The sequence below is a fragment of the Callospermophilus lateralis genome, chromosome 17 (genome assembly GCF_048772815.1).
Source record: "Callospermophilus lateralis isolate mCalLat2 chromosome 17, mCalLat2.hap1, whole genome shotgun sequence".
NCBI classification, from domain to species: domain Eukaryota; kingdom Metazoa; phylum Chordata; class Mammalia; order Rodentia; family Sciuridae; genus Callospermophilus; species Callospermophilus lateralis.
Genome location: NC_135321.1, coordinates 191,387 through 212,860, shown reverse-complemented (window position 1 = coordinate 212,860; position 21,474 = coordinate 191,387). Strand labels below are relative to the sequence as shown.

Genomic DNA, 21,474 nt, shown 5'->3' with positions numbered 1-21,474 from the left:
GGGACCACAAAGTCAGTGCCAGGCCTCATGTGCGTGGCCTTCAGTCCTGACACCAAGCCTATTTGGAAAGGTGTCACTGTCCCCATTTCACAGAGCAGAAGAGAAGACCTAGCCTAGAAGTCACAAGGCTAGTAATGGGAAAGTGAAAGCCACATTCCAGGGAGCACTAAGACAAAACCTGGAGTGCTCCAGTGGTCGGGGGTGGTCAGGAGTAAGGGACCCCCCAGGTGGAAGAAGACAACTGGGTGTGGGTGAGAGGGGCTGTCTACAAGGGAGCAGTAAGCACAGAGGGGACTGCTCGGAAGCTGGGCACAGGAGGCCCCAGAGAGACCTGGGGGCTAGGGCCAGCCAAGGTCCGGGTGCCTGGGGCCTGCTCATCTGACCCACCTTTATGGGACTTTCCCGAGAAGTCATTCCATGGCTGGAACCTGGCCTGCAGAGGAAACTGGGCACATTCCAATGTGCGCTCATGATACGTGGAAGAGTCAGGTGGTTTCCGGGCAGAGAGCTGGAGAGGGGCTAAGAGGGTATGGGCTGGATCAGGCAACTTACAGATATAAACTCAGACATCAGGGCCAAGTTGGGTGGAGCCAGGCTGCAGGTTCACCTGCTGGCATTGCAACTCTGGACCAGTGTTAAGCTCTGAGCCTGTGCCTACCTGCAGAACAGGGATGAGGACACATTTCTTGAAAGGCCGTGTGAGTGTGACAAGAATGCATTCTGGTGCTCACACTATGTGACATGGGAGAGTGAGACCTCTCCTGGAGAAGTACACTGTGCCTGCTCTCACAGGTGCTGCTCAACCTCAGGACCCAAACTTACACATTTGTGTAAGCATCTGTGACAAAGCCAGCTGTGTGGCTGGCTCACCCTGTGGGATACGACTCGTCTTCAGCTGAGCATGGGTCTTGACTTCTCAGGAGCAGCCTCAGTTTGCTCAGCCTGTCCCTTTCCTTGTGGAAAGGCAGCTATTTTTAAGGTCATTTTTCAAAATAAAAAGGGTTTATTGTAACTCCATGAGTGACCGGAGCCTGCAGCTCTGGGTGGAAGTGGCGCTCTCGGGTGGGCCTTTGTAAGTAACCTTCCGTGCCTGGATCTGAAGGGATCAGCGATGCTCCAGACCAGCCACAGAGAGCCACTGCAGCACAAAAGGAAGTGGGCGAGGTGGCCAGGCCTGTGCTCCTGGTCTGCACTCCCTGCATCCGCCAGACAGACTGCACAGGGCCAGACGTACCCCATGCCAACACTCATGGAAGGATCAAAGGCCCAGACTGCTGAGGAGAGGGGATCTCACAGGATGCAGGAGGCATTTAGGAAGCAGCCCAGCCCCAAGTCGGTGTCCGGAGACACTGAGAAGGGAGGTGGGGGACACTGACCTCAGCGCAGCAGGTGTTGTCTGTTTCTCCTGAGGTGGAGGCAGGGACGATGGACTAGTCGCATGGAGGATGGTGTTGCCATTCAGAGCTGCGACTTAATGGCTCTGCCTTGCTGAGCCTCAGGGTCCTCATCTCTCCAGGTGGGGAAACTCTACCACATAAGGTGTCAAGAGCAGCAACAGAGACTCTGCCAAGCACACGGCAGGCACTTCTGGAGAAAGGAGCCTAATATAAAACTTCACTCAAAAGTGCCACCCACACCTGGACCCTCCTGGGTGGCAGCTTCTCCCACAGGCCTGATCAGGCTTCTGGGGCAGGGAGGGCCCCAGAGAAACAGGCTGCAGAAAGAACCTGGGGCAACCTCACAATGGCACATCTCAGCTACCAAGCACCCGGTGCTGACCCTCGGCCAGGCTGTGACCCCTGCCTAAGCTGAGAGAGGGACCTTCAAGCCCTGCCCCTCCCATAGTGGTCAGGCCACATCCCTGAGAAAAAGCAGAGGACCCTCGGGGGACAGACCTCACACGTAGGGCCGCAGGGCTCGCTACCTCCTGAGGCGGGAGTGGGCTTTCTCAAGGCACTGCTTCTCACAGCAGGCTACCTGACATCTGCAGCCGCCATTGTCAGACATGGGGTCATCTCACAGGCCAACGATGCCACCTCCAGCAAAAGAGGCATGTTCCTGCAAAGTTTTCAGACATCACCGAGCACCTGAATGACACAGTCCAACTCAGCAACTGCTCAGCTTCAGCACAGACTGGATGGCTGCCCCCATACTGGTGTTGGCAGGTCCCAGGGAGCTGCAGTCACAGGGTGAGGGTGAGGGGCCACCACCTCCACAGAAGGCAGAAAAGTATATGTGTCACATCGTGACACTCTGTCAGAACAGCGAGGAAGGGATGTCAGGAATGTGGGAGGTGGGCAGCCAGTGGTGCCTGTCCCTTGCCCATAGAGAACAGGACACTAATATGGCTTTCATATGTAGATTCCTCTAGAATAGCTTACCACCCAAAGCAATCACATCAAGGGTCCTAGGTTCCCTCTTGGCCCTTTCACACCAGCATACGTCCCCAAAAGAAATCACTGGGGAAGCAATCTGGGTCTGGGTGTCTTGGTCCATGCATCCTGTCTCAGTAAAGATCTGTGGCCCTGGACTCACTGACTCATAATCCAGCCTTTGACAGGAGTACCGATGATGGAAGGTAGAAAGCAGACACATTCACTCACAAGGCAGGACTTTTAGAAGCAGAGAGGTTCCCCTGATATGTAGCAGTGACATCCTGGAGCCTCGTGGGGACCACGAGGGCAGAAAAAGCAGAACTCTCAGCTCTGCTGCCAACTGGCTTCCCCACAATGCCCCACTTCTGTGGACTCAGGGATGGCCAAGAGACCTGCAAAAGTAGCCACTCGACCTCAGCATTGAAGGGAGGGCTATGGAAACTTCACACATAAGCAGGAGCCCTGAATTCTGCAGAGCAAACTTAATGATTGCTTTAATTAATCCACAAGTACTTAGTAAGTGTGGTTGAGTCCTTCTGGGATTTCTGTGTCCTCAGACCTGCCACAGCCCCAGCTCCACCCTGAATCCAGGCAGGGGGCACAGTCTATGTGCAAGGACAACCCAGTGCTGGGCTGCAGGTGGTGCTGAGGTCACTCCCACAGTGAGGACAGAGCACAGACAGCATGGAAATGGAGAAGGCCCTGAGGCTTCAAGTGCTTAATGCTCTGGATGGACAGGCTGAGAGGAAGCTCAGGGAGAGGTGGGGCAGGGCAGCCCAGCCCAGACCCCAGGAGCAGGGAAGGACAGGGTAGAGCACTCCCAAATGTCTGCCCAGGAAGTGGTCCTGACCCCCAGGGATCTGCTGGAAGAAGCCAACAGAGCTGGGTCTTGGAGACACAGAGCTGGCCATGCAGAGCACTGAGGAAGTCCGGAGACCCAACAGCAGCAGAAACAGTGATGGAGTTTCAGCTTCCTAAGTGGCTATGTCTTGTGGAGCTCATCTTTTCCAGCCCTGCCTACCACTGACCCATGGCACTAGCTTAACCACCTTGACAAGCAGGGAGGGGGCAAGGCACTAGCCTTTCTCAGAGACGCTCTGACAATAAGCCAACTGTAATTAAGTATTCATCACTTTCTTTAAAAAGTAGGTATTTCCTAAAGTAGCCTAACAGACCATTTGTGAATTAGTAGCTAACAGGAATATCCAGTCATTTCTCATTTGAATCAACTGAACAGACATTTATTGGGTGCCTATTGCATATTGAGCACCACTTTTCACACGTTAGATGCTGAATTTTCCCTTGGAGAATCTGAGGAATCCTGTTAACTTTCTGGCCTCCCAGTGTGCTAAACCCAGAAAACACACGAGGGGAAGACTGAAAAGCCCCAGAGGAGGCAAGACCCATACAGGAGCCTTGCACTCCCCAGAGGAGCCAACCCCAACCTGAGCCAGCCAGCCTGGTAGGCCTCTGTCGTAGAGGCAGAGAGCAACCCCAGGGCTTCAACATGGAGGCTGGCCTTGTTAGACAGAGGGCCAACTAGGTTGCCCTTGGGCATCTGGCTTCACGAAGATATGAAGTTAAGGATTTGAATTGTGATAAAGGACCCCACCACTCAGCCAAATCTGCCACTTGCTCTACGGAGACAGGCATGGTGTCAACCCTGGCTGTCTTTGAATCCCAGCGAGGGCCCTGTGCCTGGCATATAGCAGATGCTCAATAGAGGAGCAAGCAAATAATCAAATGAATGGACAGAGGGTGGGTCTGGACTTCAGAGAACAGACACCAAACAGGCCCTCCCTTGAAGGCCTGCAGCAGGAACCTAAGGTGTGCAAGAACGATACAGCTTCTTTCCCTAAGGCGCAAGGCACACTCCCCAGTGCTTCCATGAGCTCTAGACCTGGACAACCAGGGCCTCCCAGACTACAGAGGGGCGGCTGGGACACCTGTATCTACACCTTGGTCCGGAATCCATGGTCTGCAGTTCCTAAGAGCCACAAGTCCTCCTCCACCAACAGCAGACAGTGGCCCAACTGTGGATGCTGGAGCCAGGCTGTGGGTTCTGTGGGTCTCAGACCCTGTGCTGAGCTTTATGACCCTGGGTAGGTCAGAGGAGCCTGTGACTCAGGGTCTTTTTATGCACGATGAGAGAGAGAGCCTTTCTTAGAGGTTGTAACAGGGATTGATGAACTGGGCACATTCCAATGTATTACACTTGCGATACATTTGGAACCCATCTGGCACATAAACGCACATATATATGGGGGACATTAAATAAACATTAAGAAATGTTCTAGAATGAGGGCTGGGGTTGTGGCTCAGTGGTAGAGTGCTCGCCTAGCATGCACGAGGCACTGGGTTCAATCCTCAGCACCACATAAATGTAAAATAAAGATAGTGTCTACCTAAAATTTAAGAATAAATATTTAAAAAAAAGAATTGTTCTAGAACGTAACCTCTGAACTGTAGACAGTGTTCAGGGGCAGCTGCAAAGAAGGGCCCTGGTGTGCGCTGGGAAGAGGCTGGCAGGGGTGGGGTGGGGTGATGAGCTGTAAAGGAGACAGCACCTCCTTGGGCTCCCAGGTTCATGTACAACTAAAATTTGCCAAGAGGAACTGGGGAGCCAGTAGACATGGATTTGACATGGAAACAGCCAACTGGACAAACCCAACCACCCAGCAGTTCTGCCGCCATCACTCTCCCCTTCCATAAAATTGAGAGGACTCCGCCCTGTATCTGAAGTGCCCTTGGTCCTAGGAAAGGGCTTGACCCCCTGCCCAGGTGTGGTGCCCCAGGAAGGCTGTCAGAATGCTTTACCACTCCAGATCCTACCCACAAGAGGTGGGCAGCCTTCTGGGTACACTGATGCCACCATGCCCCCAGACTGACGTGCTACCTGGGTTCCTGACAAGTCTCCTCTGGATGCCACTTCCCAGATCAAGTCCCTGAACCTGTTTGAACACATACGTGCACAGTACAGCAAACCAGAGTCTTAAGAGGGTGTAACTGACACACAGATGAGTCAAACCGTGTCCAGGCAGTTCTCAACTGGCCCACGGAAGGCAAGTCCCCAGCCACTCAATAGGGAGTCTGGCCTGGGCTCCATCTCACCCCATGTCTCATCTCAGAAGGAAGGGTGTGCCCCTGAAGCACCATGGTGGCCAATGAGATCAGCTAGCGATAATATCTTGGGGATCAGAGGAGACATGCTAATATAATGCACTGTGCCCAGATGTGCCCAGCAGACTGGCCAGCCAGCACAGGATCAGCTTGTGCCAGCTTATTCCCACCCTTTGGCAGTACAGGGCTAGTGCCGAGGGCAAGGCCCCTCTAATGATAGGACACCAGCTCCACTCAGCACCAGCTGTACTAGCAGCTCTCATAACTCAAAAAGACTACTGATAGGAAAAATGATACAGGACAAGAGCAGAAAATTAAAAATAGGTATATAAATAGCCAATACATGTGAAAACCTTCAAATCACTAATCACTCAAGAAATCAAATTCAAACAATGGGACATGGTTTATTTATATAGTCTGGAAGGTATGAGAAAATGCCCAGCACTGGGAGAAGGAGAGGAGAGAGAGATGGATGGACAGATATCAAACAGCATAGAGACTGGCAGAAATGAGTGCCCAGAACATTTGGCAATATTTATTAGCCTTAGAAATGTGCATACCAAGTGCTTACTTAGCATGACAGAGGCCTCAGGTTTGATCCCAGCATCACACAAACACACACACACACAGAAAGGCCCACAAATGTGCATACCTTTCTTCCAAGTAATTTTACTTCTAGGGGTTTGTCCTAAACAAACAATAAGAGCCCTGCACTGACTTAACAGAACCAATAATCTTCACACACACACACACACACACACACACACACACTCTCTCTCTCCTTTATGTGAAGATTTAAAAACACTGTTTTACTATGGAAAAAAAAAAAAACTGAAAGTAATCTGAGTGAGAGATTGGTTGAATCAATATATTTTAGACATGAGAGGGCCTGAAGAACTTTTCAGCCCAGATCTCGAAATGCCAGAGGATCCTGATCCACAGAAATGAGCTCTTGCCATGGTGGGCTCTGCTCAGTCTTAGATTGCTCTCAGATTCATTGACTCTCTCCATCTTGGAAAGTAAGCAAATCAGATATGATGCTCACTTTACACAAGACAACTGAAGCTGGGAAAGGTTAAATGACTTGTCTGAAAGCCCCAAAGGTAGCAGGTGGCGGAACCCAGGTCCACTCAGCTCTCTGACTGCCAGGCTCTGTGGTGCTCCGTCCAGGTTGCATGAAGTTCTGACTCCTATATGGTGACAACAGTCACTCTCTGCAGAGGAGACTCCACAGTAAGTACCTGTGGGAGGGCGTGTGCAGAAGGAAGAGCCATGTGGACCCTCTGACAAGCAGCAAGTCAGGCTGTGTGACAGGAGGAGATATGACAGCTACTTCAGGGGGCCCGGGTCCATGAGGCCTCCTGAGGACTGCCAAGTCCAAACTCCGGCCATGACACTCACTGCTCTTGAACTTGAGTTTCCTGTGGGGCATGGGGCAGCACCTCTCTACTGAGCAGGGCTGGAAGAGGCAGGCAGACTAACACCCCTGGACAGGCCCAGTGCCAGACTGCAGGGTAGGACCAGTGAGAGCACCTCCAGATCTGTCCTAGGGCCTTGCTCCCTCTGAAAAGGCACCTCACAGAGCTACTGACTGCAGAACAGTGTCCCACACTGACCAACTCACTGAGATGGAAGTAGGCACTGCACAACAGGCAGCAGGAGAGGTCCTGTGATGAAAGGCCTGTACCTGACTGAGCTGTGGCCACACAAGTGAGCACTCAGCACCGTGCTGATACCCACAGTTGGCACAGGCCACATGGTCACATAAGATGTCAGCTTTGGGGGAGGCAGGGGAAGAGTCTTGGGGTCTATTTTCTCTCACAACTGATGGTGAACTACAATGATCTCAAAACAAGAAACCCCAAACACTAGGGGCTTAGTGGCTACTGTACAGAGCTCAATAGGGCAGATTCTTCAAACTCCCTCTGCTACTGCGGGTCCTTCCTTCACCACCCATGGATCGCACACCGGATCTATGGGTTTGGACCAGAGAAGATGGGCATGGATAGGGATTACCGAATTAGCATTTGGGGAAAGGGCAGGAATTCCAAAAATGACTGTGTCTTCCCAAGAGGAAAGGAAATCCGGCAACTCCGGGATGTGGCCATGCCCCTTGCTAGGTCCCCCACGAACCCCTGTGAGGGCCCTGGAAATCCTACACCGATGGATCCTTTGGGCCACCTGTAGTCTAGGGTGGGACTCGCCTCCCCTGAGCCCAGAGAAAACACTGGTCCTGTGCCCAAGATGAACACAGAGCTGGTGGCCCGGCCCCTTTCCCACCACTCTGGCAGCTTCCACCTCACTTCACCCAGAAAGGGTACGCAGCCAGAAAGGGTGAGCGGCCGCTCAGATCTCAGTCAGCAGTCAGCAAAAGGATGAAGGGCCCCTCTCCCACAGGGCCATGAGTAACTGCAGCTCCTCCTCTGCCCCCTGCGTCCACCACAGAGACCCTCCCAGACAAAAGAGTCTGCTGAGAAGAAGACGCCCCCGCAAAGGGCAGAAGCGCCAGATCCTATCAACCAATTACCCAGACACGCACCCTGCGCCCGCAAGTTAGGGCACGCTCAGCCTGGCGCAGGCATCAGGAGCTGGGGCGCGCCCAGGGTGGGGGTCTGGGTCTGGCCCGGGACGGATGCGCGTCCTGTAGCGGGTCAAGGTCTGAGCGCCCACCGAGGTGAGGATGTATGGGCCAGGGGCCCGCCTCAGACTTGGGGTCTGAACTGAGTTGGGGGCACTCCCGGGTGAGGTGTCTGAGTGGGGGGCACGTTTGGGGGTGGGGGTGGCTGGATCTCGGCCAGGGGCGTGCCCCAGGGGTGGGGGCTAGGGGCACGACCGGGGCCAGGGAATCTGGTACACGGAGCCAGGTTGGGTGGCGAGCCGGGCCCTGCCCCTGTAGCCAGCGACCAGCCTCCTCGCTGGTAACCAGGCTTCTTCGCAGTCCCGGAGGCGGCACAGCAGGGTCCCTCCCCGGCCCTCCACAGCCCGGAATCCGCACAGTCCCGTCCCCCAGTTCGCCCCGGAAACGCCGCCCTCCCCTAACGTGTGGCGCGCCCGGGTCGCCTCTTACCGTGTAACAAAAGAGCAGCTCTCGGGGAGCGGGTCTGGAGCGTGCCCGGACTGTCCGACAGCCCTCCGTCCCAACAAGACCCTCCTGGGGCTGCCAGGCTTTGTGTCTGTGCAGGGGGCGGGAAGAGGGGCCGGGGTCCCCCATGCACATCCCACGAACCCAGCGCCCAGTGGCGCGCGGTGCGGGAGCTCGAAAGTTGGCGCCGGTCGCCTCCCACACCGCTCCGGTCCCCCTCCGCGGGGAGCCCGATCGTTGGCCAGGGGAGGGGTGCAGATCGTCGGGCAGCCCTCCTGGGCTTACCTTGCTCTTGACTTCCACCGCGCTGCAGTCGTAGAAGCGCAGGGTCTGAGACTTGTGAAAACTCCGGTTCATGGTTTCGGCCCCGATCAGTCTCGTTTCGCCCTCAAAGCTCAGGGGCCGCAGAAAGACTCTTGGGGGCGACGCCCCCAGCCGTCGGCCCCGGCTCCGGCCCCGGCCCGCGCTCGCTGGGGCCACGGGTTGCCTGGTGTGCCGCGGGCCGGAGCTGGCCTGGCCGCGCGCCTCCGGGACTCCAGGGGCCGCGCGCGGGAGGAGCGCGGGGACGCTGGTGCGCGCCGCCCCGCCTCCCCACGCCCCGCCTCCTCGTCTCCCCACGCCCCACCTCTCCACCTCCCTGTCTCCCCAAGCCCCATTTGCACCCTGCCTCCCTACCTCCCCGTCTTCCCTAGCCCGGGAGCACCCGGCTACGCCCCCACCCGGCTGCTGTTCACAGTAACGTCAAGTTTCTTTCGCTGCCTTCCCGGAGCCTGGGAATAGAAGCACCACCGACCTGCGGGGCGGGAGGCGGGTGGAGGAACTCGTTTTGTTTGCCTCCAAAGGAGGCCTGGGAAAGGAGCTCACTTGCCGCCGTCTTGGGTAATTATTCCTAAGGGTGCTGGGGAGAACCTGCGGAGACCTGATCTCGTTGGGCATCACCTGCCCGCACTAACTGCCAGGCTGCAGGTGGAGAAGGTCCTTCAGGGGGGCGAACTCCAAAGGCGCAGTCAAGCTCAGGCCAAATGGAAAGGGACAGAAACAGGTAAGAACGCCCCCCTGATGAGAGGGAGACTTGAAGGCAGCTAATATAAAAAAGGAAGAAATGTGGAGAAAGGTGGCACCGATTATTAGCGACGTTCCTAAGGACTTGTTAATAAGCATCGGAAAGAGGTGAAAGAAACCAAGATATAGCCTGACTCTTGAGCCATTCGTGAAGAAGTCAGAAAGATAAGTAACGGGGTTTTAAAAACACTGTTGTCAACCGGGCTCGACGGTGCAGGCCTGTACTCCCAGCTATCCAGAGACCTCAGGCGGGACCGCAAGTTCCAGGCCAGCCTGGACAATTTAGCAGACCCTAATTCAAAATAAGAAAAAGGGCTGGGGATGTGGCTCAGCCGTAAAGCCAAGCAAACAATAAAAAAAAGACTGTTGTGTTCTCCCAATTTTTGTAATTTGCAAGTTACATAATTATGATGTTGCCATAACCTCATTGCGCGAGAAACATGGTGTATCCAAGGAGGCGAAACGTGGTGGGACTCCACTCACCTGAAACCTGGGTGCTGTAGGTGCCCTCCACCTCTCTGCATGTGTATTCATATGTCGTGAAATGTGACCATGCTGTTTGTCCAGTTTTGCAACCTGCTTTTGTCACTGCTTGTTGCATGATTAACGTTTTCATTGTGTTTTTAGAAAACACATTTTAACTTGTAATCCCAACCGGTCTGGAAGCTGAGACAGGAGGATTGTGAGTTCAAAGCCACCCTCAGCAATTTCGAGGTGCTAAACAACTCAGTGAGACCCTGTCTCTAAATAAAATACAAAATAGGGCTGAGGATGTGGCTGAGTGGTAGAGTGCCCCTGAGTTCAATCCCTGGTACCAAACTAAACCAAATCAAACAAAAAACACAATTTAAAACTTCATGTCATAGGCTTGATTTATGATCATTCTATTTTTGCTGAATATTTAAGATGTTTCCAATGCTTAGATTTTATATAATGCCCTGTTTCCCAAATTTGCTTAGTTTTGTATCATTTATTGAAAATCAACATCTAAAAATTGAATTATTAGGCCATTAAATACACGTATTTCCTATGCCTTTGGAACAGATTGCCAACCTTCATTTCCCCAAATTTAATTTTCATTTACTTTTGTTACATATTTATCTTGTTACAGGCCAGGGGGCTAATGCTAGGCCATAAAGGCTCAGAGTCACAATCCCTCCCCTGAGAGAGGCACCAGACTCGGCAGAGGGTCAGATTTGTAGATGGACTCCCAAACAGACACATGTGGGGCGAGCAAGCTGAGAACAGTGCCAGGGAGCCACACTCCACAGCAGCCTGGGGAACTTCTGAAAACTGAATGCAGTCTTTGGACTTCTCCAGAGTCAGGCTTCCATGATCACATGCTGCCCTGTCCAGGGAAACCTTGTTTATGGGTGGGAGAGGCGAGGAGCATCGTGAGGGGAGGAGCTCCGACCCAGACATTTCCGAAGTGGAGCCGTGGACAGCATTCTGGGAGTGGGGAGGGAAGGAGGGAAATTGCAGGTCTGGGCTCTGGGTTACAAGCAGCCCTTCCGTGGGAAGGAGGGGTGTAAGTGCCCTCAGGCTGGCCTTGACCACCAGATGGGGTGCAGCATTCTCTGGAATCCTGTGGGAACCCTAGGTCTCAGAGTGTGGTCCCAGGCTGACACTCTCCCGGGGCTCCTCAGCAGGGCACCACCCAGACCTGCTGAATCAGAGCTCTGTGGATGAGGTCCTCGGCCTCGTGAGCACAGGACGTTCTAGAGGGGCTGTACCTTCATCACTGCTGCCCCCAGGACTTGGCTGGCCTAAGAAACAGCAAGAGGACGAGGAAGCCACTGGATTTCTAGCTGGGCCTAAGCAGGGTTCCCTGGGCCTAAGCCTGACATCAGGTTGGGTGTGGACTGGCACAAGGCTCAGAGCCTTCAGCAGGAAGCGTTTTCACATTCTGGCCTCAGAGATAAAGGCAAATGTCCCATGGGTCCTGGCCTGAGAGCCTGTCCTTCTGCACAGCTGAGGGGTCATGGAAGCCTCAGGAGGAATTGTTGGTGGGCTGGTCTCAGTCAGAAAGTGGGGAAGAAAATAGGGACAAGTCAGGCTTACTCTTCCTCAAGCCATTGTTTCAAAGAATCAGTCTTTGGTAGTGACCAAAGCCAGGTGTGTTGAATTATTAGGCCATTAAATACACATATTTCTCATGCCTTTGGAACAGTATATGCTTGTAGTCCCAGCATCAGGGAGGCTGAGTCAGGAGGGTGGCTTGAGCCCAGGAGTTTGAGGCCAGCCTGGGCAACACAGTGAGATCCCAACTCAAAAACAAACTGCTGAGTCAGGTGCAGTGGCATATGCCTATAATCCCAGTGGCTAGGGAGGCTGAGGCAGGAGGATGGTGAGTTTAAAGCCAACCTCAGCAAAAGCAAGGCACTAAGCAACTCAGTGAGACCCTGTCTCTAAATAAAATACAAAATAGGGCTGGGGATGCAGCTCAGTGGTTGAGTGCCCCTGGGTTCAATCCCTGGTACCCAAACAAAACAAAACGAAAGTGCTGCCAACTGAGCACAGACCTGCAGAATGCATGCTTTGGGTTGTTAGTATCCAAAATGAAATTTGTAGGAGACTTCAAAATCCCAAACACATAGGTCAGAAAGAAAGGAGGTTGGCAATTCACTATGCTTTTCACTTTTCAGATAACAAAACACAAAGAGAAATTGTGTTTAGGATCCCTGGTAACAGAATTACCAGCCGAAGGGTTGGGCCCCTAGGCAGCAGAGTCCAGTGGACTACCTATGGTGAAGGCTGGGTGTCAGGTCAGGAGGTCTGAGCAGGAGGCGGCCCTGTGAGGTGCAGCAGTGGCGGAAACTTCCTGGGCATGCTGCATCTTAACAGGGGGACATAGCCCCCAGGGGTTCCCCCAGGGGCACGTCCATAGTCAAAGAGGGTGGGCTGCTGGCTGGGGGAGGCCAGTGCTGCTGAAGAGGTGAGAATGCCCAGGACAGCTCCCAAAGAGGGGTCGGCCATCGCCGTGTGTGTGGCTACTGCCAGAAGTCTGGTCCCTGCCCATCCCTTCCTGCCCCAGGAGGTGGGCTGTCTGCCAGCTCAGTCAGGTGTAAGGGCCTTCTGCACTCTGCTAGCAGTGGAGTGGCGTATGCATGTCACCCACCTGGAGCCACCTCAATGCCAAACTGAGGAAATCCACCTAGCTAACATAGTTATCTCTTGGGTAGGATACAAGGGATTTCCACACCTTTCCTATGTCCTCTGTATTTAAAAAGGCCTGCTGAGTGTGTGCCTAAAATCAAGCCACCCGAAACTGCAGTGCCGTGATGGAGGTGTGTGGCTGTAAGATCCACCCTGTCTACATAACTAGAGGCTGCTACCCTGGAACAGGGAGGACGATGGCATGCTTCTAGGGGCCTCATCTGCTCATGTCCAAAATGACCCCTTCAGCCAAGTCCTTGTGGGTGTGGCATGTGCCAGAGAGGGTGATGCAGGCATTTGATTTCCACAGCTTAACCTCAGTGACTCAATGCAGAGGAAATACAGAAGCATCTTAAGGAGGCTGTCTGTGGACAGGCGTAACACTGGTGCCTGGCCACTGTGCTTGGCCTGCCTGTGTGTTTTGAGAGTAGGCTTTACATCTGAGGCCCAACAGGGACCAATCCTGAAATAAAAATTGCAATTGAAGCTATAAAGACACAGAATTCCCAAGATTCTGTTTATTGAAAGCCTGGTATGGTGTAGTCAGCTAGTACTCTATTGTACGTACCTACTGCCAGCCTACAGTTACCGACCCGTTTTACCAGGGAAACAGGCTTTAGGAGGTCAACTCAAGGCCATGCCACCGGAGGTTATAGCACCAGGGTCTTAGCATGCCTTCCAGCCCTGGCTATCACCTTGACTTGGAGGGCCACAGGCAGGATCTGTGAATGTGAAACGGTAGACGCCAGCAACAGCGAGACGACACAGCCAGGGAGAGTTCTGTTTGAACCTCAGACTATTTCAGGTAAAAATAAGTGTTGCATCTTTAATACTTCAAATCCAGGCACCCACAGGGGTGAAGTGGGCACACTCCCTGGAGCAACAGCTCTGCCAGAGGAAATGCCCACGTTAGACTTTCATCTGTTTGACCGGGTAAAAGCTTCTTTATCTGTTGGCTGCAGGGTTATGCTGCTGCTTTGGACTTGGTCACAGGCAGAGCTGGGCATCTGTGCATGGTGCGGAGAGGGTTCCAGAGGTTATGAGTGCACCCATACAGTGAGGTGCCACCTTCCCCCACTGAAGCCCTTCCCATCTCCCCTCTCCACTAACGGCAGCCTCCTCTTCTCCTCAGTCCTCTCCTGGCTGCAGATTTTCATGGATTGCCAGCCTGGAAGACACCTGTCAGGAGTCCTTTTTGGTTAATTTGGAGTAATTTGCCTGGGTGGATTAGTGCAGAGTCTGTTTGCTGAGTGATGTCTCTGTGGATACGGCATTCCCCCCAGGACCTGGAGGGGCTTCAGCTGACTTTGGGGTCCGTGTGCAGCATGCAGCACCCACCACCCTGGGCTGGGTCCTGCTCCACTCACGCTCTGCCTTGGTGTCCTCACCTGTGAAATGCCAGTGCCTCCTCCCAGGGGGATGGATGTCAAGTGCTTTCCAAGCTTAGAGGTGCCCATGTTTCTGCTGCTACTGCACCATGGGATCAGATGTCACCTTTCATTTATCAGTGCCACACTCTCAAGCACTTCGGGCAAAGTTCTCCAGGACTGTTGTTATGCTGAGGAGGTCAGGAATGGAGTTAACACAGGAGAAGGCGAGACAGGCCTGGCAGGACCAGGAGCAGGAGGTTTCAGGTCCAGTGGTTCCAGCTTGTGAGCATGGACAGAGCAGGAGGCATCAGGTGCTATACCCAGCTGCTCCTCTGAGTCCCACATTTTCACCCCTAAATAGGAGCCAGGGTAGCCACTCAAGTCCTTAACCCACTGCCCAACTCACAGGGAACATGCAAATTAACACGGTGCTGATGTGTAACGGGGAGCTCAGGATGGGAGCTGGTTCCACAGCTGCTCGGCAGGTGCATCCCTGGCTGACTGCTCCTGCTCTGCACAGAGCTCCTGCTCTTGGAGGGACAGAGTCTGCCCTCACTCAGCATCTCGGATGTGGTTGCTCAGGGAACCTTTCAAAGTGTTGATGTGTACTTTCTTTCTGGCTATTTGCTTCCCACTTCCACCTCCTGTCATCCAGTAGTCACCCTGGCCTTTAGCTTCCTGTAAGGACCTGAGCTTGAAGACTTCTATAGACATCTAAAGAGTGCAGACCTGCACTGCCTTCATTTTGGTCCTTGACCCTGGAGACCCTATGCAGGAAAAGTCAGCCTGCTGTGAAACCAACAATTAATAAATTGCAGGCTCTGCTGTGCCCTGGGGATCTTCCGCACTTCAAAGAAATATAAACAACACAAGACATATCTATGTATTTAAAATGAAATTGTGCTTAGAGAAATTTCATATTGAGCTTTCTCTTTGAAGATGATACTTTGGTGTAAAAGTCTCCTAAGAAAATGTGTTCTTTAAAGCAACAAAAGTGAGCTGAAATTTTGAACATAAAGTATCCATTTCAGGGGTAGAGTCCTAAGGTGGAGTGCCCAGAGAATTCAGTTCAGATCCCCTGCGGCTGCACCTTGTCTCCATCAGAGTGAGCTGGGCACACCCTGGGGGTCACAGCTGGAAGGATGCTGTCATCCCTTATGTCCTGGCACTGGCAAGGCTTGAGGTGGGCAAGAGCACAGAGGGTGGGGTGGCAGGTGGCAAAGACTATGTGTGTGCCCCACAGGTGTGCCCCAAGTGGGCCCCAGCTCTGGTCCCTCACACAGGGAGGATGCAAGGTCAGGAGTGGCCTTCACGAGCCCCAGGTGCTGATGTTCTCCCTGACCCCCATCATGTCTCATCCTGTCAGTGTCCCTACCATGGCCGTTCTCTTCCCATGCTCAACCCCTTGTCCAAAGGGCTTCCTGCCTCCCACCTTCTGGCTGACCCCACTGAACCTGTTAGAGTTCACTGGGCAGCAGGTGTCCTGGACCTAAGTTATCCCAACAGCTCCACTGGCCACACTATGCTCATTTGTTTTCTGTCTCTGACCTCACACTAGGCTCACAGCCTGCTCTGCTGGTAGGTGCATGTGGATTCTGAGTTGTCCTAGAACAGTGGGCTCAGGATCCCCGCAGAGCTGAAGGGCAGGTGGTGTGTCTCTGCTTGTGCCCCCAGCCTCAGTGAAGGACATGACCTGGAGTGAGGGGTTCTAGGATTCAGGGTGCTTCCTTATGGAGGTTGTTCTGTGGAAGTGGTGCCGTCTGACATTACTACCTAACCAGGTTAAGTGGATGTCATACGGGTCAAAGGTCTAGGCAACAAAATTAGTGGCTAATTCCCAGGAAAGAATCATTTCTCCTTTTTAGCCACAAGCTGGTCCTAATGGTGATTATTTAAAATCAAAGGCAAGGAGCAGACACAGTGAGGTCATCTCAGGAGGGCAACATGGGACGTGAGCTGGGTGGCGCCTGCCCTGAGCCATGTCCCTCCCAGTTCCTGCTCCAGGGTAGAGGCAAGGGACTGAGCTGTCTCTCTGAAAACCTCCTGCCACTGTGGAAAGTGTATAGTGCATTCCAGAGCCTCTTGATCTGCCCCAAGTACATGGAGTGTATTTGTGGGTGGGGTGTATCTTCAGTGACAGGAATGTTTCAAAGAGTCACTTCTGCCAACCACTTATTAAATACATTGTCACCAAGACTCTTAGGTAGAAAATCTGTTGCTGACTGTATTTCCACCAAGGATTCTCCTCTGAGATCACAGGAGCTCCATGATCAAACCTCCAGACCCAAGTGTGGATAATAGGAGAGCGTCAGGAACCCTGGGCCCATGCCGAGTGCTCCCAGGATGGGGCAGCAGACGCTGGATCAGCCACCTGGAAGGACTGCCTGTACTAAAAGCACTGACTCTTCACTGGCAGCAGGTGTCCACAAGTCTGTCTCAGTCTGCATCTGTCCTCAGGTCCCTACTTGGCTCTGCAGGGAGACATGTTACACATTTAAGAGCTATTCCTCTAAAAATGAGCAGCACAAAAGTTTACTAACCTCTCTCATCCCCTCCAGAACAGAGGCCAGAAGTACAGAGACTTGCAGCCTCTTGTTTCAGAGAGGAGTGACATTTAGAAGTCTTCAGTCCTCATCTTATACCTCCAGAAATTGACCCCATAATGAGACTGCATTCTACCCTCAGCAGGAGCCATCATCTCATAGGAACTGAATTGAGCCCTCAAAGAGAAAGACTTCTCTGGACCCAGCACTAGAGAACTATCCACAAGACCACAGTGTTACCAAGGCTCAGTTCTTCCTCCTAAGGCTCGCCTCAGCACCCCAGAGACATGGCTGAGGCACCTGCCTTCACGGTGCCTTCCCAACACAGCCACATTGAAGTTTCCTTCCCTGGTCTTCAGCATTGCTTTTGGGGCCCTGGAGTCTACCCTCTGGTCCAGGAATTTATACCAAATGACACTATTTAAGTTGAAATTGGCACAGTGAGGCTTTCTCATCCCACTACCACGAGTCTCATCCAAAGGCACATTTCTTCTCTCCAGGTTTTCCTCTGCACCTGCTCAAAGTGGTCTTTCTATCTTTTTGGTGAAGCCATGTTGGAGCCTCAGGAAACTTCCCAACCAAGGACTCTGAAGCATCTCCCTTGCATCTCTCAGCCACAGCAGACTGCATTCCCCACATTCCAGAACCATGTGGAAACCATTGTTTGCATCTGTGCATTTCCAACAGTGGGGCTCTCCTGGATGCCTCTGGACTAGTGTGAGGCTCCATGGTTGCAGTGCAGAGCCTGCTTGCTGGTCAGTGGGAGCTGCAAGGCTGTGGCCAGGTGGGGAGCTGATAGGCAAGCATCACCCAGGTATCTCTGGTTTTGGTCTACAACCCCGTAGCACACATTCAGAATATAAGCAAAAGCATCTGGGGCATCCTCCTCCTCCCAAGATTCTCCCTCCACTTCTCTGGTTTCTCGCTCTAGGTATAACATGCCTGAGAAGTGAGCAGCACAGACAGCTGCTCCTCACCCCAAAGGCCCCTTTCCTGGTCTTGTGCTCTGTGTTCCCCATGGCCTAAACTCTCTGTCCTTCCCATGCTTGTCTCACAGAAGGGCTCCTGGTTCCCTTTCCACTCCCCATTTCTCCTAAGCAGAGCCAACTGGCTTCTGCTCCCACATTACCAAAATGCCTCCAGCTAGAGCCAGGGCTTTGGTCAGTGACTCCTGCCCCATGGACCCACTGAGGTGGGGTCTCCTAGGGGCATCCAGGAGGCTCTTCCAGGCCTCCTTGTTTTCTCTGGCCCAGCCGGCTGCCACCTCCCACCTCTCCTCCTAGCCTGCTCTATCTCCTGGCTCCATGTGCTCCCACCTCCTGGAGATGGATGTGACCTGGAATCCTATCAATGCACCACACCCTTCCTGCTCCTTACCCTGCCTTGGTGGCACCTGGTCACCAAGGGTTCCAACATGGGAACTTCACCTCCTCCCAGGCCTCTCCTCTGAGATCCCAGGAGCTCCATGATCAAACAGGGTCAGTACTTTGTAAAGGCCTGAGGTCAGGCCTCACTTTCCACATACACCTGCTGCCCTGGCCTGCCTCTGCAGAGACACACAGGGTCACCGCTCCTGCTCTTTCCCACCCCGCCTCCCCTCCAGGCCCCTGATCTTCCTCCTAGATGGCCCTCAGGTCCGGTTCCACCTCACCTCCTCTCAGGAGCTCTCCCTGGCTGTCACCTGGCTGCCCACCCTCCTGCTCCTCCCTCACACGCCATCAGCATGGTCTGGCCACCCTCTTCTTATGTGCTCTGTGGCTTCTTGCTGCTTCTAGGGAAGCCAAGTCTCTTGACCCAGCACCTAAGGACTGCAGCCCAGCCTTCCACCTCCCTCCCTGTGTCTCCAAAGTGAAAGACCCTGAGTGTCCCCAACATCCCCTCCACCCAGCAGACGTCATGTGCCACACAGACCCCTGCCAGAGATATGCAACACTCAGCATGAAGTGCTGTCCCGACACCCACCCAGGGCTCTGCCTGTGGACTGCTCTGTGTGCACTACGGCCTCGTTCTGTGATGTGGGGCACCCCCAGAGCTGCCTTGAAGAACTGGGATAGCTCTGCTCCTCGGTCAATGCCTCAACTCCTGCTCCTTCCTCAGGAACAGCACCACCCAAGGTGTGGTCCGAGGACCCAGCCTGAGGACTGTGGGCACCTTCTGCAGGCAGTGTTTCTGGACCCATCGAATTGGAATCTTTGAGGAACAAGTGAAAAGGTGTGAAGAAAGCGGAAGTGATGTTCATGCTTGTGGGTGTTTAAAATCTCCACTTCTCATTTAATTACTCCATGTAGGAATGAATAAATTCTAAGGCCACTTTATAAATGAGAGACTGAAACTCTGAAAGGTTAGTTAACTTCTCAAGGTCACACAGCTGGAACATCTGACCTCCAGCTGTGAACACCGTGAAACCCACTTGCCTGTACCCACCTTCCCCCTTCCTACCTCTCCACCCATGATCCCACCCTGCAGGACCCTGCAGGTCCCCTCCTCTCCTTCACAGTTGGCTGGGGCCTCCTGGTACAGTAAGTCCAGTGCTGCTCTGCTGCTCAAACTTTGCCACATGCTTGTTGTAGCCCCAGCCCCATGGTTCTAAGAAAGAACTCACTTCCAGACCCAAATCCTCCTGCTGTCTAACTCTAAACTCCTGTTGAAAAGGCCTGAGAGGAGGGCTGAGCCTCAAACTGGAAATGCTAAATGAAACCAAGAAGGCCAACATGGGGTCTCGGCCACCCACCTGAAGGACATCGCTGCACACGGCTTTCTTTAGGCCAGTGCTTCTTGCAACACAGTTTACTGCACAGTTTAAGTCTAAAACACTTTTATTCTCCCACTTTTTTTTATGGGTGCATTATAGTTGTACATAATGGTGGTATTTGTTGTTATATATTTGCACATGTGTACAATATCACTATTGGCCAACATCATTCCCAGTATTTCCCCTTTCCCTCCCCTCCTCCTTACCTCTGTCCCTTTTTCTATTCTACTGATCTTCCTTTTCTTTTCATGAGCTCTCCCACCTCTCTTTTCCTTTTTCATCTTTAGCTTTCACATACCAGATAAACATACCACCTTTAACTTTCTGAGTTTGGCTTTATTTTGCTTGACATACTGGTCTCAAGTTCTATCCATTTTCCTGCAAATGGCATAATTTTATTTTTCTTTATGGCTGAATAAAACTCCACTGTAAACTTGGGTGTGCAAATACTGCTTTAGTACGCTGACTTTAATTCTTTAGGCTAAATTCTGAGGCGTGGTCCAGCTGGGTCGTGTGCTGGATTCACACCTACTCCTTTGAGGAGCCCCACACTGATTTCCACAGTGGTTGTACTAATTTAGTCTCACCAGCAGTGTAAAAGTTCTTTTTCTTCTCCCATCCTCTCCAGAATTTATTGTTATTTGTATTCTTGATGACTGCCATTCTGACTGGGGTGAGATGAAATCTCAGTGTGATTTTGATTTGAATTTCTCTAATTACTAATGATGTTGAACACTTTCTTATGTATTTGTTGGCTATTTTTATTTCTTCTTTTAAGAAGTGTCTGTTTAATTCATTTACCCATTTATTTATTGTTTGTTTTTTGGTGGTTTTTAATGTCTTTATATAGTCTAGATATTAATCCTCTGTCTGAAGAGTAGCTAGCAAAGATTTTCTTCTATTCTGTATATTCTCTCTTCACATTTTTTTTTTTTTTTTTGCTGAGCAGGTTTTTAATTTGATACATCCCATTTATCAACACTTGACATTACTTTTTGATCTTTAGGGATTTTATTGAGAAAGTTGATGCTTGTGCCTATAAGCTGGAGTGTTGACCCTATACTTTCTTCTAGGAGGTGGTTTATGGTCTAATCTTTAATCTTTCAGTTGATTTTTGTGCAGGGTGAGAGATAAGGGTCTAGTTTCATTCTTGTACATACAGATAGCCAGTTTTCCCAGCACTATTTATTTAAAGGCTCTTTTTTTCCCATGTATGTTTTTGACACCTTTGTGAAGGATCAGATGAGTGTAGGTGTGGGTTTGTCTCTGTGTCTTCTACTCTGTACTATATGTGTCGTGTGTGGGGGGGGGGCAGGGTTGCTGGGGATTGAACCCAGGGCTTTGTGCATGCAAGGCAAGCACTCTACCAACTGGGTTATATCCCAGCCCTATGTGTCTGTTTTTATGCAAGTGCCATACTTCTAGGGGAAGGCATTTTTTATGGTTTCTATATATCATTCCTAGTTATTGGTCTGTTTAGGTTTTCTATGTCCTCTTGATTCAGTTTTAGCAGGTTGTATGTGTCTATTTCTTCTAGGTTTTACAATTTATTGGAATATAAGTTTTCAATATAGTCCCTAATGTCTGCTGAATTTCTGTAATGTCCGTGATTTCTCCATTTTCATCTCTAATTTTATTAATGTAAGTCTTCTCTCTTTTCATTTTGGTTAGTTTGGCTAAATGCTTATCAATCTTGTTTATCTCAGAGTTAGCCACTTTATTGCACAAAGTGTGTCCACTGAAAGCCCATTTCAGTGAAAGCCCATTTCTGTGCAAGGGCAAACCTGCATTTACTTCCCCTTGGCCAGCCTTTCACATCCCCCTTTGGCAGCTGCCTGCTCTTTCCAGTAGCATCCATTGGGCTAGACACTGAACTTCTGCTGAATCCAGAAGGCCTTGGTGGAAAACTCTTGTGTCCAAGATGAGGACCACCTGGTGTCTGTAGGACAGGGAACCTCCTGGCAGTAAGGAGGTGGGGCTTAGTGTCCCATGGGGAAGAGCCACAGGTCAGAGC

The 21,474-nt window shown here is 52.0% G+C and overlaps 1 protein-coding gene across 1 annotated transcript in view; it reads right to left on the bottom strand.

Annotated features, from left to right (window-relative positions):
- Positions 1-9,085, bottom strand: part of Pard6g (par-6 family cell polarity regulator gamma) — a 56,858-nt gene extending 47,773 nt beyond the window's left edge. Inside the window, exon 1 of the mRNA XM_076837092.2 lies at positions 8,863-9,085. Within this exon, the coding sequence (XP_076693207.1) occupies positions 8,863-8,934 (72 nt within the window). The 5' untranslated portion in view covers positions 8,935-9,085. The remainder of the gene's footprint in view (positions 1-8,862) is intronic.
- Positions 9,086-21,474: the final 12,389 nt, after the last annotated feature.